This window comes from Narcine bancroftii, chromosome 1, assembly GCF_036971445.1.
Source record: "Narcine bancroftii isolate sNarBan1 chromosome 1, sNarBan1.hap1, whole genome shotgun sequence".
Taxonomy (NCBI): domain Eukaryota; kingdom Metazoa; phylum Chordata; class Chondrichthyes; order Torpediniformes; family Narcinidae; genus Narcine; species Narcine bancroftii.
In genome coordinates, this window is record NC_091469.1 from 4,829,170 (window position 1) to 4,849,375 (window position 20,206).

General features: G+C 38.7%; 1 protein-coding gene across 2 annotated transcripts in view; it reads left to right on the top strand.

Annotated features, from left to right (window-relative positions):
- Positions 1–20,206, top strand: part of dolpp1 (dolichyldiphosphatase 1) — a 28,817-nt gene continuing 8,611 nt past the window's right edge. The window contains exons 1-8 of one of the 2 annotated variants that reach the window (XR_011351927.1): positions 1–153; positions 8,286–8,386; positions 12,713–12,797; positions 14,406–14,505; positions 15,253–15,351; positions 16,193–16,321; positions 16,434–16,556; positions 18,800–18,887. Coding sequence is in view for 1 of the 2 variants with exons in the window: in XM_069919577.1 (XP_069775678.1) it covers positions 69–153; positions 8,286–8,386; positions 12,713–12,797; positions 14,406–14,505; positions 15,253–15,351; positions 16,193–16,321; positions 18,800–18,889 (689 nt within the window). In the remaining variant the exon portion in view is untranslated. Of the gene's footprint in view, positions 154–8,285; positions 8,387–12,712; positions 12,798–14,405; positions 14,506–15,252; positions 15,352–16,192; positions 16,322–16,433; positions 16,557–18,799; positions 18,890–20,206 lie in introns of those variants that run through there. The other variant, XM_069919577.1, reaches the window with a different exon arrangement.

The following is a 20,206-nucleotide window of genomic DNA, read 5'->3' on the forward strand; positions in this document are numbered from 1 at the left end:
CTCGGTTGTGCAGCCCTCATCACTAAGTGTGTGATTGGCTGTCGGTAGGTCGCCGTGATGCAGTAAAGATGGCGGCGGTTGGAAAGTGCTCGGTTGCTGTGGAGAAAGACCGGTGGCAGCCGCTGTCCTTGACGTACGTCGAATATCCCGCAGGTAATGATTCTCCTGCAGGGTTTGTGGAAGAATGATTCTCAGCCGGCTTCAGAAAAATGTACAAATGTGGAACATGCAGGGAGAAGTCGCAGCCTTGTTTGCAGGCCTTGCCAGATTTTCTTTCCGGGGGGGGGGGGGGGATGGGGGGCGTCGGACTGTGGAATGAGTTGAATGAGTTCACTCGCTGGTTGTAACTGCAAACTAATGTCCTATTGGTTTCTCTGTGGCCGCCCTCAAGCTACGCATGTGCAAGGACAGCCGAATTTTGTCTTGACTAAGGCCATATCGCGCATGTTTGTTCAAAGTTCGCGATTCTGTAGTGCACATCTACGCGTGCGCAATATATCGCGCAGCGAGGGGCTGCAAAAAGCTATCGTGGTGAAAATATTTATAGCAGTGATTGAAATGAAAGGATTATATTGACTGCTCCACTGGAGGTTTAGAAGATAATTACTCCTTTTATTAAATCTTTAACGGTGAATAAATTACTGAGACTGAACGTTGTTGACACAGTCCATAATTTTAAACATGACACTTCAGAAGAGTGAGTAGCAGAGAAAGGTTATGAGAAAATAAATGGTTTGGAATAGAGGGTGGGGAAAGCATAATTTCAGAATCAGAATTTATTGTCATGAACGAGTCATGAAATTTGGTGCTTTTTAAGAAAGATTTGTATTTACATGATGCCTTTATTGATCTATAATGTGCTTTAAGTATTTGGGAAGTATAGTCACTTGTAGGAGACATCACAGCCAATTTACCTAGAACCATGGAACATTACAGTGCAGAAAACAGGCCATTCAATCCTTCTTGTCTGTGCCAAACTATTATTCTACCTAGTTCCACTGACCTCCATCCAGTTCATAGCCCTCCATCCAGTTCATAGCCCTCCATCCAGTTCATAGCCCTCCATCCAGTTCATAGCCCTCCATCCAGTTCATAGCCCTCCATCCAGTTCATAGCCCTCCATCCAGTTCATAGCCCTCCATCCAGTTCATAGCCCTCCATCCAGTTCATAGCCCTCCATCCAGTTCATAGCCCTCCATCCAGTTCATAGCCCTCCATCCAGTTCATAGCCCTCCATCCAGTTCATAGCCCTCCATCCAGTTCATAGCCCTCCATCCAGTTCATAGCCCTCCATCCAGTTCATAGCCCTCCATCCAGTTCATAGCCCTCCATCCAGTTCATAGCCCTCCCAGCTATGTGCCAGTCCAAATTTTTCTTAAATGTGAAAATTGAGCCTGCATTCACCATTCCAACTGGCACTTCACACTCCCACTACTATTGTGTGAAGAAGTTCTCCCAAATGTTCTTCCTTCTTGCTTGCTTCTTTGACTTCGGCCTCTTGAGCCAAAGCCTCAACTCCCCATTTGAACTCTGGCCACACTTCTTGCCATTTAAACAGTCCTGCTGTTGCACACTCTTGCTCCAACTCTCATTTCTGGATCACACTGTACTTCAGGCAAGAACCAACAAATGACTGAAATAAGAAGTAATTTGCTTTGTGTTGCTTGAGATTTATATTGGTAAGACACTAGAGCCTCTTTCCTCAAGGACCCTCATCACCCAGGCCATGTCCTCTTCACACTGCTACCTTTGGGCAGGTGGTACAGGAGGCTGAAGACTATCACCCAGTGGCACAAGGACAGCTTCTTTTCCACTGTCATCATATTTTAGAATGGACAATTACAGTAAGGTAGAACACTACCTTACTTTATCTTATTTTTGGGCTTTTTATTTTTAAATATCATTTTATAGCAACATCTACACTGTAATGCTCCCGCATGGTCCTGACAATAAATTCTGATTCTCATGATGAGTTCTGCATTTCTGAGAAGGCAGCTGAAGTCTTTGTTTAAGATCTCTGAAATATGGTGATTCTAACAGATATGTGAGAACAAATATGGTTCTGGAGAGTTGCTGTCTGGAGTGCCAGTAGCTAAATATGGTTGCTATCGTCATTTCCAGCTCAGGGCTTACCAGCTGAAGTTGGTGACAGGCCTGAGGCTGAGGGGTGCCTTGCATCTGGAAACTAGGCATTAGGTCCTGGATTCATGAAGGTACAATGGTACAACAGGTCTCCTGATACCTTCCTAATGCTTTGGGGATTTGAACCCAGGATCAGGGAGGTGAGATTTGGATACATAGCGATCAGGTTCATTGCTGAACTGACTTGAAGTTATGGGGGCAATGGAGGTGGCATCTGCCGGAAGAACTGGTTAGATCTGCAGGAAGACATGGTGAGATCCTCAATAACTCAATGTCTTGTGTACACGATAATAAATGGAATCTTGAGTCCTTATAACGTTAGCATAAGTCATGCAGAACTATCTGAACTTTGACATGTCAGCCTTTCAATAAGTCTAGGTTTCAGGATTGGCTACAAGTAGCAACCTATGAATCTTAAGGTTGTAGGTTGAACTATTTTCCAACATGATGATTATTGAAACAGTTCTGCACTGTCAGAGCTAGACTTTCAAATAAGATATTAAATGTCAAACAGTCTTCCCCCTGAAATGTCTGGTGAGGAGCCTCTGGTACTTTTTTGAAAATATTTGCCCCTCAATCAATATTACTTGAAGAGTATCCTAAAAAAAATTCAAGCATTTCATGATTTCTAGGATTTTTCAAAACACTGTAACCAGTAAAGTAAATTTTCCATCTCAAAATGTAAATACTTTTATTTATCGTAGATAGTTTCTTTCATGTCTGAATTCCAAATGGTGCCATCTCTTTCAAATTCCATTGTATTGTTTTTGGCTATATACTGTTCACCTCTGAGTGAACATTAAAGCTTTTGCGACAATATGTTTTTTTGGGAGCAGATCACTTTTGTTATTACTTCACTGTTGTTTACTCAGCTTTCCCAGCTGATACTTAACTTGGAGGTAAACAAGAAAATTTGTAGATGTTGATGTCTGGTGCAGTACACAAAAGAACTGGAGAAACTCAGAGGTCACAGGGCAAGGGAAGTTATAGGCAGTTAACTTTTTGGGCATGAGCCCTTCATCAATAATGTGGAAAATCAGGCAGATGCCTGAATTAAAGATGGAGGAAGGGGAAGAGGGAGGAGCACAGGTTAACATATAATAGATGGATACAGGTGAGAGTATAGGGGGGAAAAAAAAGAAATTGATAAGTAGTGGGGGGGGGGAGAGGGCTAAGAAGGATAGCTCTCTGATAGAAGGAAGGAAAATGGGCGGGGAGCTGGAGGAAGGGAGGCGGGGAGGGAAAGCGAGAGACTAAGGGTGGGGAGGGTTAATGGAAATTGGAGAAGTCATTGGAGATGCAATCTGGTTGCAGACTGCTGAGATAGAATACAAAATGTTTTTCCTCTAATTTGTGGGAGGCCTCAATCTAGCAGTATATGAATCAATGGATAGTCCTGTGAGTGTGGCATTGGTGTGTGGAAATGGTGCTTGACCATTGGAAGGTCCTTATCATTGCAGTGGACAGAGTGAAGGTACTCAGTGAAATGATCTCCTAGTCTGTGTCCAGTCTCCCTGATGTAAAGGAAACCGCATCAGGAGCTCTGGATATAGAAAATGTCCCCTATTCACAAGTGGAGTGTTGCTTTACTTTTGGGGCCTCCGTTAGAGGTAGGGAGATGGTGTAAATGCAAGTGTTGGTGGGAGGGGATGAGGGAGTTATGGAGGGAGAGATCCCTTTGGGAAGCAGAGAGGGGACGGAAGATGTGTCTGGTGATGGGATCCCACGGTGGTGGAAATTGCAGAAAATAATATTTTGGATTTGGTGGGGTGGTAGGTACCAGTGAGGGAAACCCTGTCCTTAAGTTTGGAGAGGGCAGATGTGTGTGAAATAGAGGAGATGTGGTTGAAGGATGAGTTACTAGCAGAGAGGGGTAGCTATGTTTTCTGTAGGAAGACATTTCAGATGGTCTGGAATAGAAGGCTTCATCCTGGGAACAGATGCAGCAGGGAACTCTGGCATAAAACTTTGACTGCCTTTTACTTCCTATGAATGCTGCATGACTTGCTGAGTTTCTCCAGTACTTTTATGTACTGCGATATTTAACATATTGCATGTACAATGTTTTCCAAAAGCATCTGACATTCTGGGATCTAGGATTTGTTTCTACATGCTTCTAGATTATCCAATTTCCTCTTTTGTTTTTAATATTTCCAGCTCTGCACAATCCCCCACTTTTTCTGTATTAAAACCAATAATGATGGAAATGTTCAGTAAGCTGGACAGCATTTGTAGAATTTTTCTTTTAGACCACTTTCTGGTTGCTATTGATGAGCAAAATACTTGACTTTACCTGATTTTGTTATTTTGGTCTATAACACTTGGAACAAGAAGTGAACTTTTACAATTAATCAACAACATACTAGAGTCTATTTGTTCTTCTCAACATTCCTAAAAAGATAAATGTAATCTAGAGATGCAGAATCCCTCCATACTCTCAAAACATTTTTCTGCGCTGGCCAATTTACAAAACCTCATTTTGTGTCACTGTATGGACATTAATTGTATAATGTCATTTTCCTGTAAAAACTAATTATTCCCAGGTACAACTCTAATAATAATGGGCCCTCAAAAAGTAGCAAACTAAGCATGAGGGTTCAGTTCTAATGTGTCCGATTTACAGGTATTGAACTTAGATTAAACTATCAAAGCTTTATGTTAATAAATTGAAGATAAATGAGTCAGAAAGGTTGCAACAGATTTAAGCAAAAGGTGTTCGAGATTTAAGTTAACGAGATAGGCCACAAAATTCAGGCTTTGTATTTTACTTGGCTCAATGGAAAAGATGAATTTAATCTGAAAAGGAATCAGAATCCAAAGAATGAAACAAATATGGACCTCTACCACAAAAACCATTGACCTAAAATGTTAACTGTTTCTCTCTTTACAAATGTTGCCTAACCCAAACAGTTTTTGTCTTTATTTCAGGTTTCAAACATTTGTCTTTTTTTTTGTTTTCAACTACATAGAGGAATGGAGGCAAATAGGATTGATGATTTCACACAAAAAAAAGAGTACATTGCTTTTGGAATCAATTTATTAACATAAAGCTTTGATAGTTTAATCTAAGTTCAATACCTGTAAATCGGACACATTAGAACTGAACCCTCATGCCTAGTTTGCTACTTTTTGAGGGCCCATTATTATTAGAGTTGTACCTGGGAATAATTAGTTTTTACAGGAAAATGACATTATACAATTAATGTCCATACAGTGACACAAAATGAGGTTTTGTAAATTGGCCAGCGCAGAAAAATGTTTTGAGAGTATGGAGGGATTCTGCATCTCTAGATTACATTTATTTTTTAGGAATGTTGAGAAGAACAAATAGAGTTTTTCTCCAGTCAGCAATCGGATGATATTAAGAATAATAAGCTATAATTTGAAAGCAAGCCTTGAAAAATTGGGGTGTTTTCTGTTGTGTTATTGACCTTGTGTGTAGAATGGATGTGCGGTTCTACTAGCCATTCATTTTGCCATCTTGACGATGTGGGAGGGGCTTTATTGTTGTGTGCACATGTCTTCCTCTGAATTCAATTAAATTATTTGCCCCTGAGAAAAATGAATTTGGAGGCTTCATTTAGCACAGGAAATTGTAATGATTAAATAATCAGGAGGATGTTGAAAAATTAGTGAAGCTTCACAAATGAAGGGTCTGGAAATGCTCGTCATTTTCCAGATTTTGATTTGATTTCTTTCCACGGGTGATATTTGTTTTCCCATAGTCTTAGCTATTAATTTTCCTTGGAATAACTTTCTAGCACCATTTCAAATGCTGTGCATCAAATAAAACTCATCTTTCTTTTTTGTTTTGTGCAGTCAGTTATTATGACATGGGAAGCTAACTGAAGCTGATTCAAAATAGTGTACTTAAAAAATGTATTGGAGTGACACAAAACAAATGCCTATTGGCTGCTTGACATGTGGCTATGGAAAAACTATTTATGGTATAGTCCAGGACTGTTTTTTAAGCATTGTTGAAGGAAGAGAGAGAAGGTGAGAAACTTATTTTAACCCTTGCCTGATATCTGCATTTTCCAGTATCGGCCAGTAAATGGGATTACGGCATGTAGGAACATTATCTGTTTCATTGATTTAACATTTTGAGAAATGCCCTTCTGAGTATACTTCAATATTGTGCATATACTCTAAGCATAGACCTTTTCATTGGTTCTAGATTGGTACTTGAACTCTCAACATTAGATTCAAACAAGATGGTAATGAGAGCGAAGGTAGCAATTTTTTACTCTCTCAATAACAATGTGCATTTATTTAGTACCTTTTTAATGTACCATAGTTTTTCTAGAGCCTTTTATAGGAGCATTATCCAGTAAAATTTATTTGAACCTCATTGGAACTAGAAGCTTAATCAGAAGATTTGCAAGGCATTTTCTATAGGATGAGGGAGAAAGAAAGCTTTAGGGAGAGAATTCTAGAAATTGGAGCCTACATACCTGAAAGTCTGGTCACCATTTGATTGTCAAATTGATCAAGTGCAGAAAACTTTGGTAGAATTTAAGAGAGTTACAAATATCTGGGCGAGGCCATAGTGGGATTTGAAAACAAACACAAGAATTTTTTAAATAGATTTTTTGCAAGATATTGTAGGTTTACAACATATGGGTTGTTGATAAACTGGACAGGTCAAGGATTGAAAGCAAGGTTTTGGATGCCCTAAAATTTGTGGAGGGCATAAGTTCTTTTAGGATAGTTGAGATGAATAGTAAGAGAAGTATATATGGGAATTTTTGGCAGCACATGAAATGAGGTGAGGATGGAGATAGGCAGAGAAGGTTTGTGGCTGAATGTACCATGAGGATTGTAAATGCACTGCTTTGAGTTGAGTTCAAGGGTAAGGAGTTAATGGTAGTTCAAGGGTAAGGAGTTATTGGTCTTGTTCCTCGCTTTCCATTTTTTTTTGTAAAGATATCTATTGTACCTTTAATTTCTACTCTTATACTTAACATATTTACTTGTGTATCTGTAATAGTAATTATTATATATTAGCTATTGATATGTATTATAATAATTAGGGGCCGGAATGTAAAGGTAAAAACCTTGTGTTTTTGATTCTTAATTAATTTTGTGCTTGTCTCTTTAAGAAAGACTATTGTTTGTAGTGTTAGCATAGTGATATGACATAATATGTCATAATATTCACGCAGACTAAGAGCTTGCATCTCATTCTTCGAACTATGAAGGAGACATGAGCACGAAATAATTTTCTTTGAATTCATCTTATTTCTTGTATCTCTCTCTTTAAAGCTGAATATTATATATTTAAATACAGTATATGCTTTGTTTATTTAATGTTATGAAAATCTTAATGCGAAGTTATGCAAAATGTTTATATGTTTTATCAATAAATTAAAGCTACATCTACAAAGTTTGGTTTATTGTTTTAATAAGATAGTAATTTGGAATATCGCCCCCACGTTTCCTTGAAGATGACACGTTTTGAAATTAGGAAATACTAGAACCTGGAAAGTGTCGTCTATACCTCCTATGTATACTCAATGGCTATCTGATATGGTGGCATCCCTAACTTTAGAAAAAAATCAGATGTTCTGTAACAAATTTAAATTTTCTAAGTTTATGGGATCTTTTTATTAACTAGTTTCATAATTTATAAGATAACTTGGATCTTGATCTGTGAGCTTGTGGTTTCTTTTTATGGTAGTGAAATTGTATGTACTTCCCAGATAACTTCAGAAGGGAAGGGGGTGAAATTTGTATAATATTTACTTTTTTTAAAATCTATTTTAGTTAGCCATTTATTGTAACTGTTTAAGTGTTAACCACTTTTCTATGTTTGACTTATTATTGAATTTATATATAATAGTTTTATTGTTTTTATACAAATCTTTTTTTTTTGTATGTTACTTTTGATTGATCTGTGTACTATTTCTGTAAAATCCAATTTAAAAAAATTGAAAAAGAGAGGAGTTAATGGGGAATAGAGTTGCAGTGAGGACAGATGACAACAGATTTAGTATTCCAAGTATTTGATTTTGCCTCGTGTTTTTCCTAGAGCATTAACTGGGTGTTGGTTGTTCACATTTTCAGTGCTAAAAAATTTAAAAATTTATTGAGCAGCACATTTGCATTGCCTAAATATAGAATTTTTTTTTCTGGCTCTTCAGATGACCTTGCAGGAAAGGTGCTTGCATATTTAAGCCTCGTCCCAGTATTTATCCTTTTTGGTTTCATCACACTCATTGTGTTCAAGAGGGAACTGCACTCTGTAAGTATTAGTTTTTTAAAAAGTATTTTCTGTTTTCTTTTCTAATTGTTTCAATGTTGATTTCCCCAAACACTGCTTAAAAGCAACTTTTGTTTGCCTTTTTAATATATTCATAATACAATAGTAAAGTGCACTTCTTAATATATAATCCCTCAGTAATAGATGTAGGTAATTTATAAAGTACATTTAGTACTTAAATCAGATTTATTCATTAATTTGCTTGTTAATCTATGCTCCTTGGATCCCAAAGTTAAATAGATCGCGTACATGAATTCCATCTGGTTTCTGCACTCTATCAGTTCCCAATTTCAAATTGGTGGACTTCGTATGAGAATACATTGGTGGATGGCTTTGGGATAGATCACCATTGTCTACTTTCTAGATGGGTATAAAGAACTGAGATAAATGGAATAAAAACAACGAAATGCTGGAGGAACTAAGTTGGTTTATTCAGGATCTAGGATCTTTTTGACAAAACTATATTGCCCATGTTTCGGGCCTGAACCCTTCTTCAAGGAAAAATCAGGATGTTACAGAAAGTATGAGAATTCAAACAATGGGGGAGGAATCCAGACCAACAAAATGTGATGAGGGTCTAGGTGGAATTTATCAAGTCTGTGCGATATGAGACAGGCAATGTAGAGATGACAGGGAAGCAAGGGTGTTGGGGGAGGGGTAATTTTTAACAAAAGCCAGATAAGTCAATATTAATTCCATTCGGTCAGAGGGCGCCCAGTCAGAAGATGAGGTGCTCTCAGTCTGGCAGAACATGAGACCATGGACAAACATGTTGGCAAGGGAGTGGGATGAAGGATTGAAATGGGGGGCCACTGGGAGATCCACGTTATTGCGGCAGACAGAATGGAGATGCTCAACAAAGTGATCTCCCAGTCTGTGTCAAATGTCTCCGATGCAGAAGAGACCACAGTGGAAGTACTGAATGCAGTAGATGACCTCTGCAGATTCACAAGTGAAATGTTGCTTCACTTGAAAGGATTCTTTGGGGCGCTGAATGGTGCTGAGGGAGGAGGTGTGGGTGCAAGTGGAGCTTTTCTGTGGTCACAGGGATAAGTCCCAAGGAGATGATTGGTGGAGAGGGAGGAGTGGACAAGGGAGTCATGGCGGAAGCGGTCCCTGTGGAAGACGTAGAGGGGAATACTTGTCCAGTGGTGAGTTCACGGGGATAGATAAATGGAAGATGTCCAGTTCTCGTTTGCTGCGACCAGTGTTTAGCTCTGTACACATAAACCTGCTAGTTCATATTATTGTCTCCCCATGTAAGCCAAATAATTGTGATTTCTCAGAAATATCTGTTGGTCTATCTGAACAAACTGTATTTTCAATAGAAAAAATGCGTCCATGAAGCACAATGAAACATGGAATATTCTGTGCAGAAACATCAACAGTATCAATTCGTGTATGGGTGATTTTATAACATGGAGTTCCTGCCTACACGTGCTGAAGCCTCAGAAGGTTTTGTTTTTGGTAAATGACCAATCATGAGGCTAAGGATTTTGTTTATGGATTGATTTTTGTGTTCAAGAAAGTGTTCCAAGCACTGTGCCTTCCTGAATGGCTGAAGATGAATTAAACTGAGCACACATTTTTCTTTAAACATAGAACTTGCGTGATTTTTTTTCCATTCCAAAACTCCAAATATCTTTATCACACTGCGAGTTTAGATAGAATACCTGAAGTGCAGTATTTAAAGAGGCTGGGCATTCTATTCATCAGCCTATTGTTCACAATCCCTGCAGTTTAGAATGCAGGTGATCTATGAAAATAACTAGGGGTTGAGGAGGTAAAATGTGGGAATGGGAATGAGTCCTTTATTCCTGTTCCTATTTTTTAAAATAAACACACTGTGTTCTGGGAAAATGGGAATAATATCCTAGAATGCAGCGGTTATGTATATAAAAAAAACATAATTGAGAAACCAAAATGCAGGCAGAATGAATAACTAGCAGCCCTCCAAGTGGCCAGGGAGAAAAAGGTAGTTAATTAAATTTTTCTGCTTCCCTGTTCAGTTACCTTGTATGTCTCAAGCGTCATTTTAAAAGGGGAAATGTGCAATGTACAGTGGAACCCTGATTTAACATGCCCCTGTTTTACATGAATCTGGAAGTAACATGATGAGCCATTGGACCCTTTTTGGCTTTTTCCAGAAGTGAATTTTTTTCAAAATGGAAAGCACCATTAGAAAACGAAAAGCTCTTTCTGTGAAAGATGAGCTTCATGCACTTTACGTGATCAAGAATAAAAGTCAAACCCAAGTTCCATGAGACCTTTGCATACCTGTTGCTTTGGAAAGTCAAGGAAGAGGCGGGACTAAAGGCCAAATGCATGAAGACAGCCAAAGATGTCAGCCTGTACGAGTGGCTTATTCAAGCACACTCAGGCCTTTCAATTTCCAGGCCTATTCTCAAAGCTCAAGCCAAGAAGTTTGACCAGCTGATCAACGGAGAAACCTACAGTTCAAAGCTAGCAATGGATGGCTAGACCGGTTTAAATGATGTCGCAGGATTTCTCAAGTGTTAGGGTCTGGGGAAATTCACTCAGCGACAGTGCCTCTGCTAGTGAATACCTGGCAGAACTAAAAACTCTCTTAGAAGAAGGTGGCTACGTCAAAGAACAAGTGTACAACTCTGATGAAACAGGCCTCTGCTACAAGATGATTGCAGACCGAACACTGGTTTGGAAAGGTGATGCCCATTGATGTGAGGGGTTCAAACAATACAAAGATCACGTGACGTTTTAAGTTAACAAGACGGAACACATAAGTTAAAAGCGCTCATAATTTGCAAATTTTGATCACCCCGCTGTTTCCACCATGTCAACGTGAAGTTGTTACCGTTCGAATATATACATAGCAGCAATGCTTGGATGTCCAGTGTCCTCTTTGAGGATTGATTTTACAAAACTTTTGTCCCTTCCATTCGTGCTCATTTGTAAGTTAAAAGGGCTCCTAATTTGCAAATTTTGATCACCCCGCTGTTTCCACCATGTCAACGTGAAGTTGTTACCGTTCGAATATATACATAGCAGCAATGCTTGGATGACCAGTGTCCTCTTTGAGGATTGATTTTACAAAACTTTTGTCCCTTCCGTCCGTGCTCATTTGTGCATACAAAAGCTAGAACTCAAAGCTCTTCCTTTGCTTGACAGCTGTCCCGTCTACTCAACAGCTACCAACCTAGTAAGCGCAACAGAAAGATCCAAGTTTCTTGTCCCGAAGGACACTACATCTAAGATCCAGTCCCAAGATCAGGGGATCATCTCCGTATTCAAGCAGAATTATAGACGTGAATTAATTCATAGAATTGTAGAGGAATCAACAATGCTGGAAGAATATCCGAAAACCATGAACGTTAAGGAACTTTGCCACTTAGGTGGGAAGGGCTGGGCAGCAGTCAGCTCCTTGTGTGTGGGAAAAATTCTGGGAGAAGGGTCTGGGTGCAGCCTTTTCATCCCGACAATCCACCGTGGAAGATGATGAGGAGCAAGAATTCTAATGGCTTCATAGATGAAGAGGTGTATGAGGCAGAGAGGCTGTTTGAAATTAACAAAGAGGATTTACACCAGTGGTTCTCTGCCGATTGACAAATGCCCAGCATATGAGCACCTGACGGACTCCGAGATCATCCGTAATGTTACTATAGCACTGGATCCTGAACCACAGAAGGATGATATTGAGGAGCCTCCACTCCCATCTCCAAAAGTGTTTGAAGCTATTGAGTACCTCGAAGTTGGCCAGTGACCCAAGATGCGGACCATGTAAGAATCCTCCAGCTCAGAGATATTTTGGATTTTGCTCGCAGCCTGTGACCTGCTGCGTTCAAGCAACAAACACGTGATTACTTTTTTAAGAAATAAAATGATGATTGTAAGAAATAAAGATGGTTGTAAATACAGGTAGTGTACATGTTTTTTTTGGAAACCACTGTTTTTCATGAACCTTTTTTTTTAAAGCGCGGCCCCGCTTTTATCGCGATGCTATTGTGTTATAATGGAGTTTCACTGAATAATTGTTGTTTCTAATTTCATATTTGTATTAATCTCTCTACTGTTCTGATCTTGCATTTTATTCAATTTTGTGCATAGCTGTTGAAGGGGTTTGTAAGTGTCTTCCTATTGGGTTGGTAGTAATGAATGATAAGAATTGTAGCAATTAAAGAATACAAGTCGTCTGCAATTAAGATATAAACGCACAGAAACTACCATCCTGAATATCAGTAGGGTGTTGGATAATGGACTGTTTTCAAAATAGATGTGCACTGAAAACATCAAAACTATTTAAGATCTCTCAATTCTGCTGTTCTGTTTCAGATTTCATTCCTCTGCGGTTTGGTACTAAATGAAGGCTTCAACTGGGTAATTAAGAATGTTATCAAAGAGCCCAGACCTTGTCAAGGTGAGATCCATTCATTGCACTAAACTTTTTTATTTCCTGTTTCAGGAGTGAATGCTTCTTTTGCGATCCCTTTCAGAAAAAAAAGGCACATTGCTCTGCTTTCTGATATGCAAATTACCATTTTACATGTTTAAATGTACAGAAGATATGCTCGACAGACTTAAACTGTCATTTATGGTGCAGAAGAGATTTCATCAAGAACTGAATATGGATCAGTTAAAGTAGTTATTGAACCTGATGGTTAAAACAAAGAAACGCTGGAGGAACTCAGCAGGTCTCGCAGCGTCCATAGGAGGTAAAGATATAAAACCGACGTTTCAAGCCTGAGCCCTTCTTCAAGGTATGAGTAAAAAGCAGGCAGGTGCCTGAATTAATAGATCAGGGAGAAGGAAAGAAAGGGAAGGGGGAGGAGTACAGGCCAACAGACAAAAAGTATTAATTGGATATGGACAGGAGAGAGGAAAGGTGAGGGAAGATTGGGGGAGGGTGTCTCTATTAACTGGGGGAAAGGAGACAGAGGGTAAAGGAAAGAGAGAGAGTGCAAGGAACGGAGACATGCCTGATGTGATGGATTAGGATCTGCAAGCAGTTGTGTGGCAAACTTTGGTGTGACTCTGATTCCATTGCCTTTAATCTGATTTAGTAATTCCAGCTCAAGTTTTTGCAGTCCGTACTTCATTATTTGAAAAATGCTTAATTTAAGGGGTATTTTACATGAAAGGTGTTTTCTTGATCTGTCACAATCTGTTTATGATATGGTGTATAATGTTGTTAACTCATCATGAAAATGTGACACGCATGCTCCCATTCAGTATTATAGCCATTTTCTTTATGATGAGTTCCTCACTAGTGACCTTCTGGATTTCACTCAGGTTGCAAATGGAAGCCTGCGCACAAGAGAATGAGACTATCCAAAACATACCTCAAAGAGGTAAAAAACACAAATGTCTGCAGGCACAGTGGTTGAGGCAAAAACACAATGCTGGAGAAACTAAGCAGGTCAAACAATGCATCCTCTATAGCTCAAAGAATGACCTTTAAACTGCTCCACTCCACACCTCCCAGAGGAACTGTATTATCAGTTATTGTGCAATTTTATCAGCATGGGACAAGAAATTTGTATTATAAAGTATCAGTTCTTAGATTGGTTTTAGATTGTATCTTTATCATTCATAGCAAGTTTTTGTACTTGTATTTTAGTAGAAGCAGTTTGATCAATTTACTCTAAAGTGATACCAGGGGAGTTTCCATTCCCAATAGACATTCAGTGTTTTCCATAAGTTTACTGCACGTGGTTATCTCAGTAATGGAGTTTAATTATGCAATATTATCCATTCAAAATCTTGGACTAGAAATCTTCATGATTTTTAAAAGATTATTGCTCTGCGTGTCCTTTTGTTCGCAGATTAATTCTAATTGGAATGCTATTTTTCTTCTTTGCATGGAATCCAACAAGTACCTGAATGATTAAAAATAATTTCTGCTCCCTTTGATCATGATTGTTATATTAAAGGCCCTTTAATAAAGGATTTCATCAGCCTGAGTTTTGCATACAAGAGAGATTCTATTACTTCATATGTTGTAAATGTTTCTTAATTACTTTTACAGGTGGCCATGCTAACTTGTTTACAGAATATGGGATGCCCTCCAGTCATTCCCAGTTCATGTGGTTCTTTTCCATCTACTCACTCCTTTTTCTTTATTTAAGGTGTGTATGTCTCTTCAATAGATTTTCTCATTTGATATTACATATTCATCACTTCCACAGAGGAGAAATTGCAAAAGTGAACAAGTTATTAAACAAAGCAATAATGTAGATGTTTCCATTGGGCAGGCTGATTACCAGTAGAAACAATGATAAATACACTAAGATATAGCTACTTATGAGTTGGTCAGAAAAGGTAGTGGAGGTAGATTTGATGGAACTTTCAGGATCAAGTTGGATATTTAAGTTTAAAAAAAACCTTTAAAGGTCTGTGGAGAAAATTCAGAACATGAGTCTGAATTGGCTACTTTTTTCAGAAGCAAATTTGACTTGTGGTTTGCATTGGATGGGACCAAACTTCCAAAATGGATTCTCAATTCTGAGCTTTATATTGGATAGGTTTTTTTTTAAAAAAAAAAAGCAGTTATTTAGGAAGAAGACACGTCAGTTCTTCCATTTGGACTTGATTTTCACAGTCTAACACTGATGATCTAGTTTTTAGTTATTTGGCCCCTAAGCATGGATTTCCTTCCGTCTCTTCAAGTTTGGTCCTTTAAGATGCTCCTTAAAAACCTTCCTCTGACATGTCCTCATTAGCTTCTTGGTTTTATCTCAAGCATTCTTTTGATATTACTTCTGTAAGGCTCTGGGGGTATTTGCAGTCTTGTAGGCGCAAATGTATATTAATGAATGATAATGTGATAAATTTCAACATATTTGAAAAAACATCATATTTGATCCTTTCTCTAGAATGCACCAAACAAATAATGCTAGATGTTTAGACCTGTTGTGGAGGCACATTTTATCCATTTGTTTGCTGACTCTGGCCTTACTCGTCTCCTATAGTAGGTAGGTAATACCTTGTCTTCCAGTAGATTACACTGTCTTAGTTTTATTTACAAGGAAAATAGTTGTACATGTAATTTACCATGTGATGTTTGGTATGCAATTAAAGTGCAAAGCAAGGCATTAAGTCTGATTGTTAAGTAAACACAACCTTGGGAACACGGATTTCAATTGTTTGGTGATCTGATGAGGTGACTACCTAGAACTGTACACTTTCTTATTTCCATTTAGTCATATCGAACATTAAGAGGTAGCTTTCTCATTGTTAAAAAATGATATTTTTAAACAAAGGACAATTAAGTGTGTTTCTGAAGGATGATAGATAAAATGCACCAGATTCAATACTTTACTCAAATTTTATTTTCATAAAGTTTTTCTTATTCTAATGGTGCCAAGTTTCCATTTGTTCCAATACACATTACATTCCACAATTTCTGGCATGCATTGCATGAATGTCTGCATACATGCATTAGAGGCTCTAAAGTGAGAAGTGTGCATTTGACAGATGCCAGAGAGTTTTTGACACCTGCAAAATTGTTAGTGCCTTCAGACAAAAATGTCAAAAGTGTTTTGTTGCAGTTTGACCATTTCCTGTGGAGATTTAAGATAATTAACAAAGGAAGAAGGGAAAATGATTAAGAGAACTCCCTTTGCACAGAGGTTTAGTAATCTGGAATCCATTCCCTGAAAGGGATTGGAAAAAAATGTGACTTAACATCCAAAAGAAATTGAATGTATACTTTTGCAGGGGTGTAGGACCTATTATCAATCAAGAGATTGAACAATGCCAATGCACTAAGATTTTTCAGCTTTTTTCTGAAGGGATGTTTGTTTTGTCTTGCAGAATCTATTTGATGTACCATTCTTGGAGCCAAGTAATATATGGAGTTGTAGCTGGTGGGATAATGGGAGCAATCTGGTTTATCTTTACACAAGAGGTACTAACACCACTATTTCCTAGGATAGCTTCTTGGTAAGTGGTGTGAACTTTAATATTAACGTAGGGGTGATAAGAATGAATTTCAAATGTTCAGATTTCTTTACATGTTCTGCTTAGAACAAACATTTAGAATGGTATTTTTCAGAAACATTCTACATTCTCTCCAAGTTGTATCTCCATTGAATATTTTAAAGGTAGTGGGTTAGGACCATTTCTCAGCCCTACTGTCTTGCAAATATCTTCTTCACCTGATTAACAGCCTTGAAAGGTAAAGATGAGTAGATAATTATTTGAGCACTTCATTAATATGACTGAATATTTGAAGACCTGATGTTAATTACTTTAATTGGTGTTTTCACTTGTGGGGTTTTCTTGTTGGAAGATATGCACATAGGTTTGTGTGACATTTGTTTGTTTTCTGATTGGTCTTGATTTGAGACTGTTTGCTGAAAAGGCCAGATTAGCAGTTCAGGCATCATTAACCAGTTGATGCACCAGGATTACTGGAATGTCAGAAATCTTGTCTGTGTCTTTTGGCCAGCCAGCAGAAAAGGTTGGATGTATCTGTAGTCCCTTTCACACTTGCAAGTGATCCCAGGAATGAACCGCTAATTGGCTTTTAAAGTGGCAAATGTGAAAGCAAAATCAGCTGAACACCAGATTCAGATGATGTAATCTCACGCTGGGTATTGACGGCCTCGACCCCTAGTACAATCCCCGGCACCTGCAGATGCCAGCGTTGCAATCATGCAAATGTGAAACACTTGTGGGATCGAAATGACCCAAGGTTTTGCACAAGTGCAGGAAGAAATAATTAAAATGTAGGTATAAACTTTGCCATGGGAAAGTCGCAGTTGGGGGGGGGGGGGGGTTGTGGAGGGAGAGGGAGGAAATAAATAGCAGTAGCGGATAATTTTTAAACAGCATGGGAAAATTGGTAACACTAGAGCGCACGATTTATAAAGACCATGGGGGAGAAAAGCAATGGCAGAATACTCCTCTATGAATGCTCTATGTATGCAGCTGGGCATATACAGCCCTTTCTCTGTCGCATGACATTCTGGGCGGGCAAGTCCGCCCATCGCTTTTTCCCATGGTATTTATAAATTGTACATGATAGCACTACCAACTTTCCCATCCTGTTTAAAAATTGTCCACTATTGCTATTTATTGCTAGCACTTTCCCACAGTCTCTTATAAAGGTTTATGTAGGTCAGCATAACAGCAGCAGGGACTGAAGGGCTCATACTGTGCTGTACATAAAGCTCAATTATGTTATAATTATGCATGATTAATTTTGTTCAAATATAAGATCATAATACATTGATCAGGATTTAGGGCAGGTCCACCATCGCTTGATGCTTCATGACATCATCAGTAGAAGGTAGAACAGTCCTAACCCCAGGGATGGCTCCTTGCAAGTGTGGAAGTGTTTAGTGTCCCAGTTAGGAGTGGTCAAGTGTGTAAAGCCAAACCCCCATTCCTATCCAAGGGGACTGAACGGCCAATTTAGTGGGATGTGTCTAAAATGAGCTTGTGAGACTTCTTCGGATCCATTCCTCAGACAGGATGGAGAGGGAAAGGTTCCTGTTTTCTTCATTTTTAACAACTGGCCAAAAGTAGAAAGGAATTGCTAAAGTCTGGGGCGTTTCTGACCAAGAGAACCTCACTGATGGAGGAATACTTTTGTGTTCCCAGTCTGCATACTAATTGAGGCTCTGCTCCAGACTTCCTGGTTATCTAGAAAACCAAAAACATGTAGTATCTGGGCGCGTCAGGTCCTGAGCAATCTGATCATGTGGGTTCAGACTATTGCGGCTTATTGGAAAATGACATGAAATTAACATGGCTTCATTTTGAAATGAAGTTGGGAGTGACTTGGCATGAAGATGAGTGACCAATTTATCTAGCCAGCAAGCCATTGAAGGTGGGGGCTGGAGGAAATAGTATATTCCATTTGATGTGACCAATGAGCTGCAGCAACGTGCTGGTCATCAGAACGCACTTCATTTTGTTTTTGTAATTGCATTTTGAGCTGGCATGAAATGTCAGTGATTCAAAGCTATTTCTCAGGCGCCAAATTTCAGGACAAGAAAAACATTCCAGAGGGTTGTTGACTCTGCCTGCGACATCACAAGCACCAGACTTCAGTCAAACAAGGACATTGACATGAGACGGTGTCTTTAAAAAGAGCAGCCTCTATCCTCAAAGACCCCCACCATCCAGGCCATGCTCTCTTCACTCTGCCACCATTGGGAAAAAGGTACAGGAGCCTAAAGCACTCAAGTGCACAGGGACAGCTTCTTCCTTGCTGCCATCAGATTCCTGAATAATCAATGAATAAAAGACACTGCCTTGCTTTTTGTGCACTATTTTTTAATCTATATGTTGTTGTAAGATGGTTCATAATATGAAAATGTTTGCACTATGCTGCAAACACCGAATTTCATCACTTGTTCATGACAAATTGTGATTCTACTTATTTTACTCTCTCTTTTCTTCATAATTTAGGCCAATCTCTGAATTTTTCCTGATACGGGACACAAGTCTGATTCCAAATATTCTCTGGTTTGAGTATACAGTCACAAGGTCAGAAGCACGGTAAGATAAATGTTCAACACTGGCTTTCAAGTCGATCTGAATAAATCTTGAGCTTGTCTTTGTATTAAAAATCGTGGAAGCTTTTTCTTGCAAGTGATCCTATTTAACCACAAGAAGAAAGGACTTCTTTATTTGTGAAGACTGCAGACAATGCCTTTTGTAAGACACTTTTGGTTATGTGTGTCTGAAATACAGGGTCAATCATCCTTTTTGAGGAGATGTGCAAAAAAATAACATCACTAATGGTGTATACCTAATTAAAGACTATCCTCTATCCTCAATGGGATAATACTTTGGTGCTACCTTATAGTTAGAATATGTATGTTTGCACTAAGGTGCTGCCACAAAACACCGAATTTCATGACAATAAATTCTGATTCTTGCTCAATGGATCAGAAGGTGGTGGTTTTAGATTGCAGCCCAGAAACCGGCATGCAGTCTATGCTGATTGCGCTAGTGGAGTACGGAAACTATGGAGGAGATGCCTCATATCAAAGGTGTTTTTTTTTTTGTTTGGATGAAACATTAGATACCCTATCTGTGGTCACAGATAGATATAAAGGATACTATGGCATGATCAAAGAATAGGAGAGTTAACTATTCTCAATATTTCTCTTTAAAGAAATAGCATTAATACAGTTATCTGGTCACCATGTTATTGCTTGCAGGAGGAACTTGCTGTATTTTCTACATTGCAAAAGTGAATATATTTAAAGCTCTTTAAGTTGTCTTGACATCATGGAAGAGTTTATATAATGTAATGTTCTTTCTTTAATTATTATCTAAAATATTAACTACAAGTCGCCTGAGACCATTTTCAGGATCTCTATGCAAATAAGTACCTGCTGGTCTGTAGCTCGTACAGCATGGAGCAGTGAGAGCAACCTGATTTGCCTCCCAGGGTTATTGCACTCGAGACCTTGAATTTGAAAGATTATTTAAGGCTATGTGAGAAAAATCCTAGCAATCACTAGTCCTCCCCCACCCCCCCATACATCCTGGACCAATGTACTTATCCAGACCGAGTAACTGGGATGGCTGGTCAGTGATTAGTCTCTATAGGTCTATGTGATTGAAAAGTTAGAATTACTTATCCTGCCAGAGTGGATTATTTGACAAATAATAATGTTGGTTGCAAAGAACAGCTGAACAACACTGTCCATGGATAATTGGTGTGGGAAGTATCAGAATTGAGTATCATAAAAATTCCGTAGAGATGAACAGCATTTTGATGATCAGAACAACATTTTCAGAAATAGCTGGTGCTGTACTTCCCCATAGTATTATCTGAAGTGAAGTTCACTTTGTATTTATCTT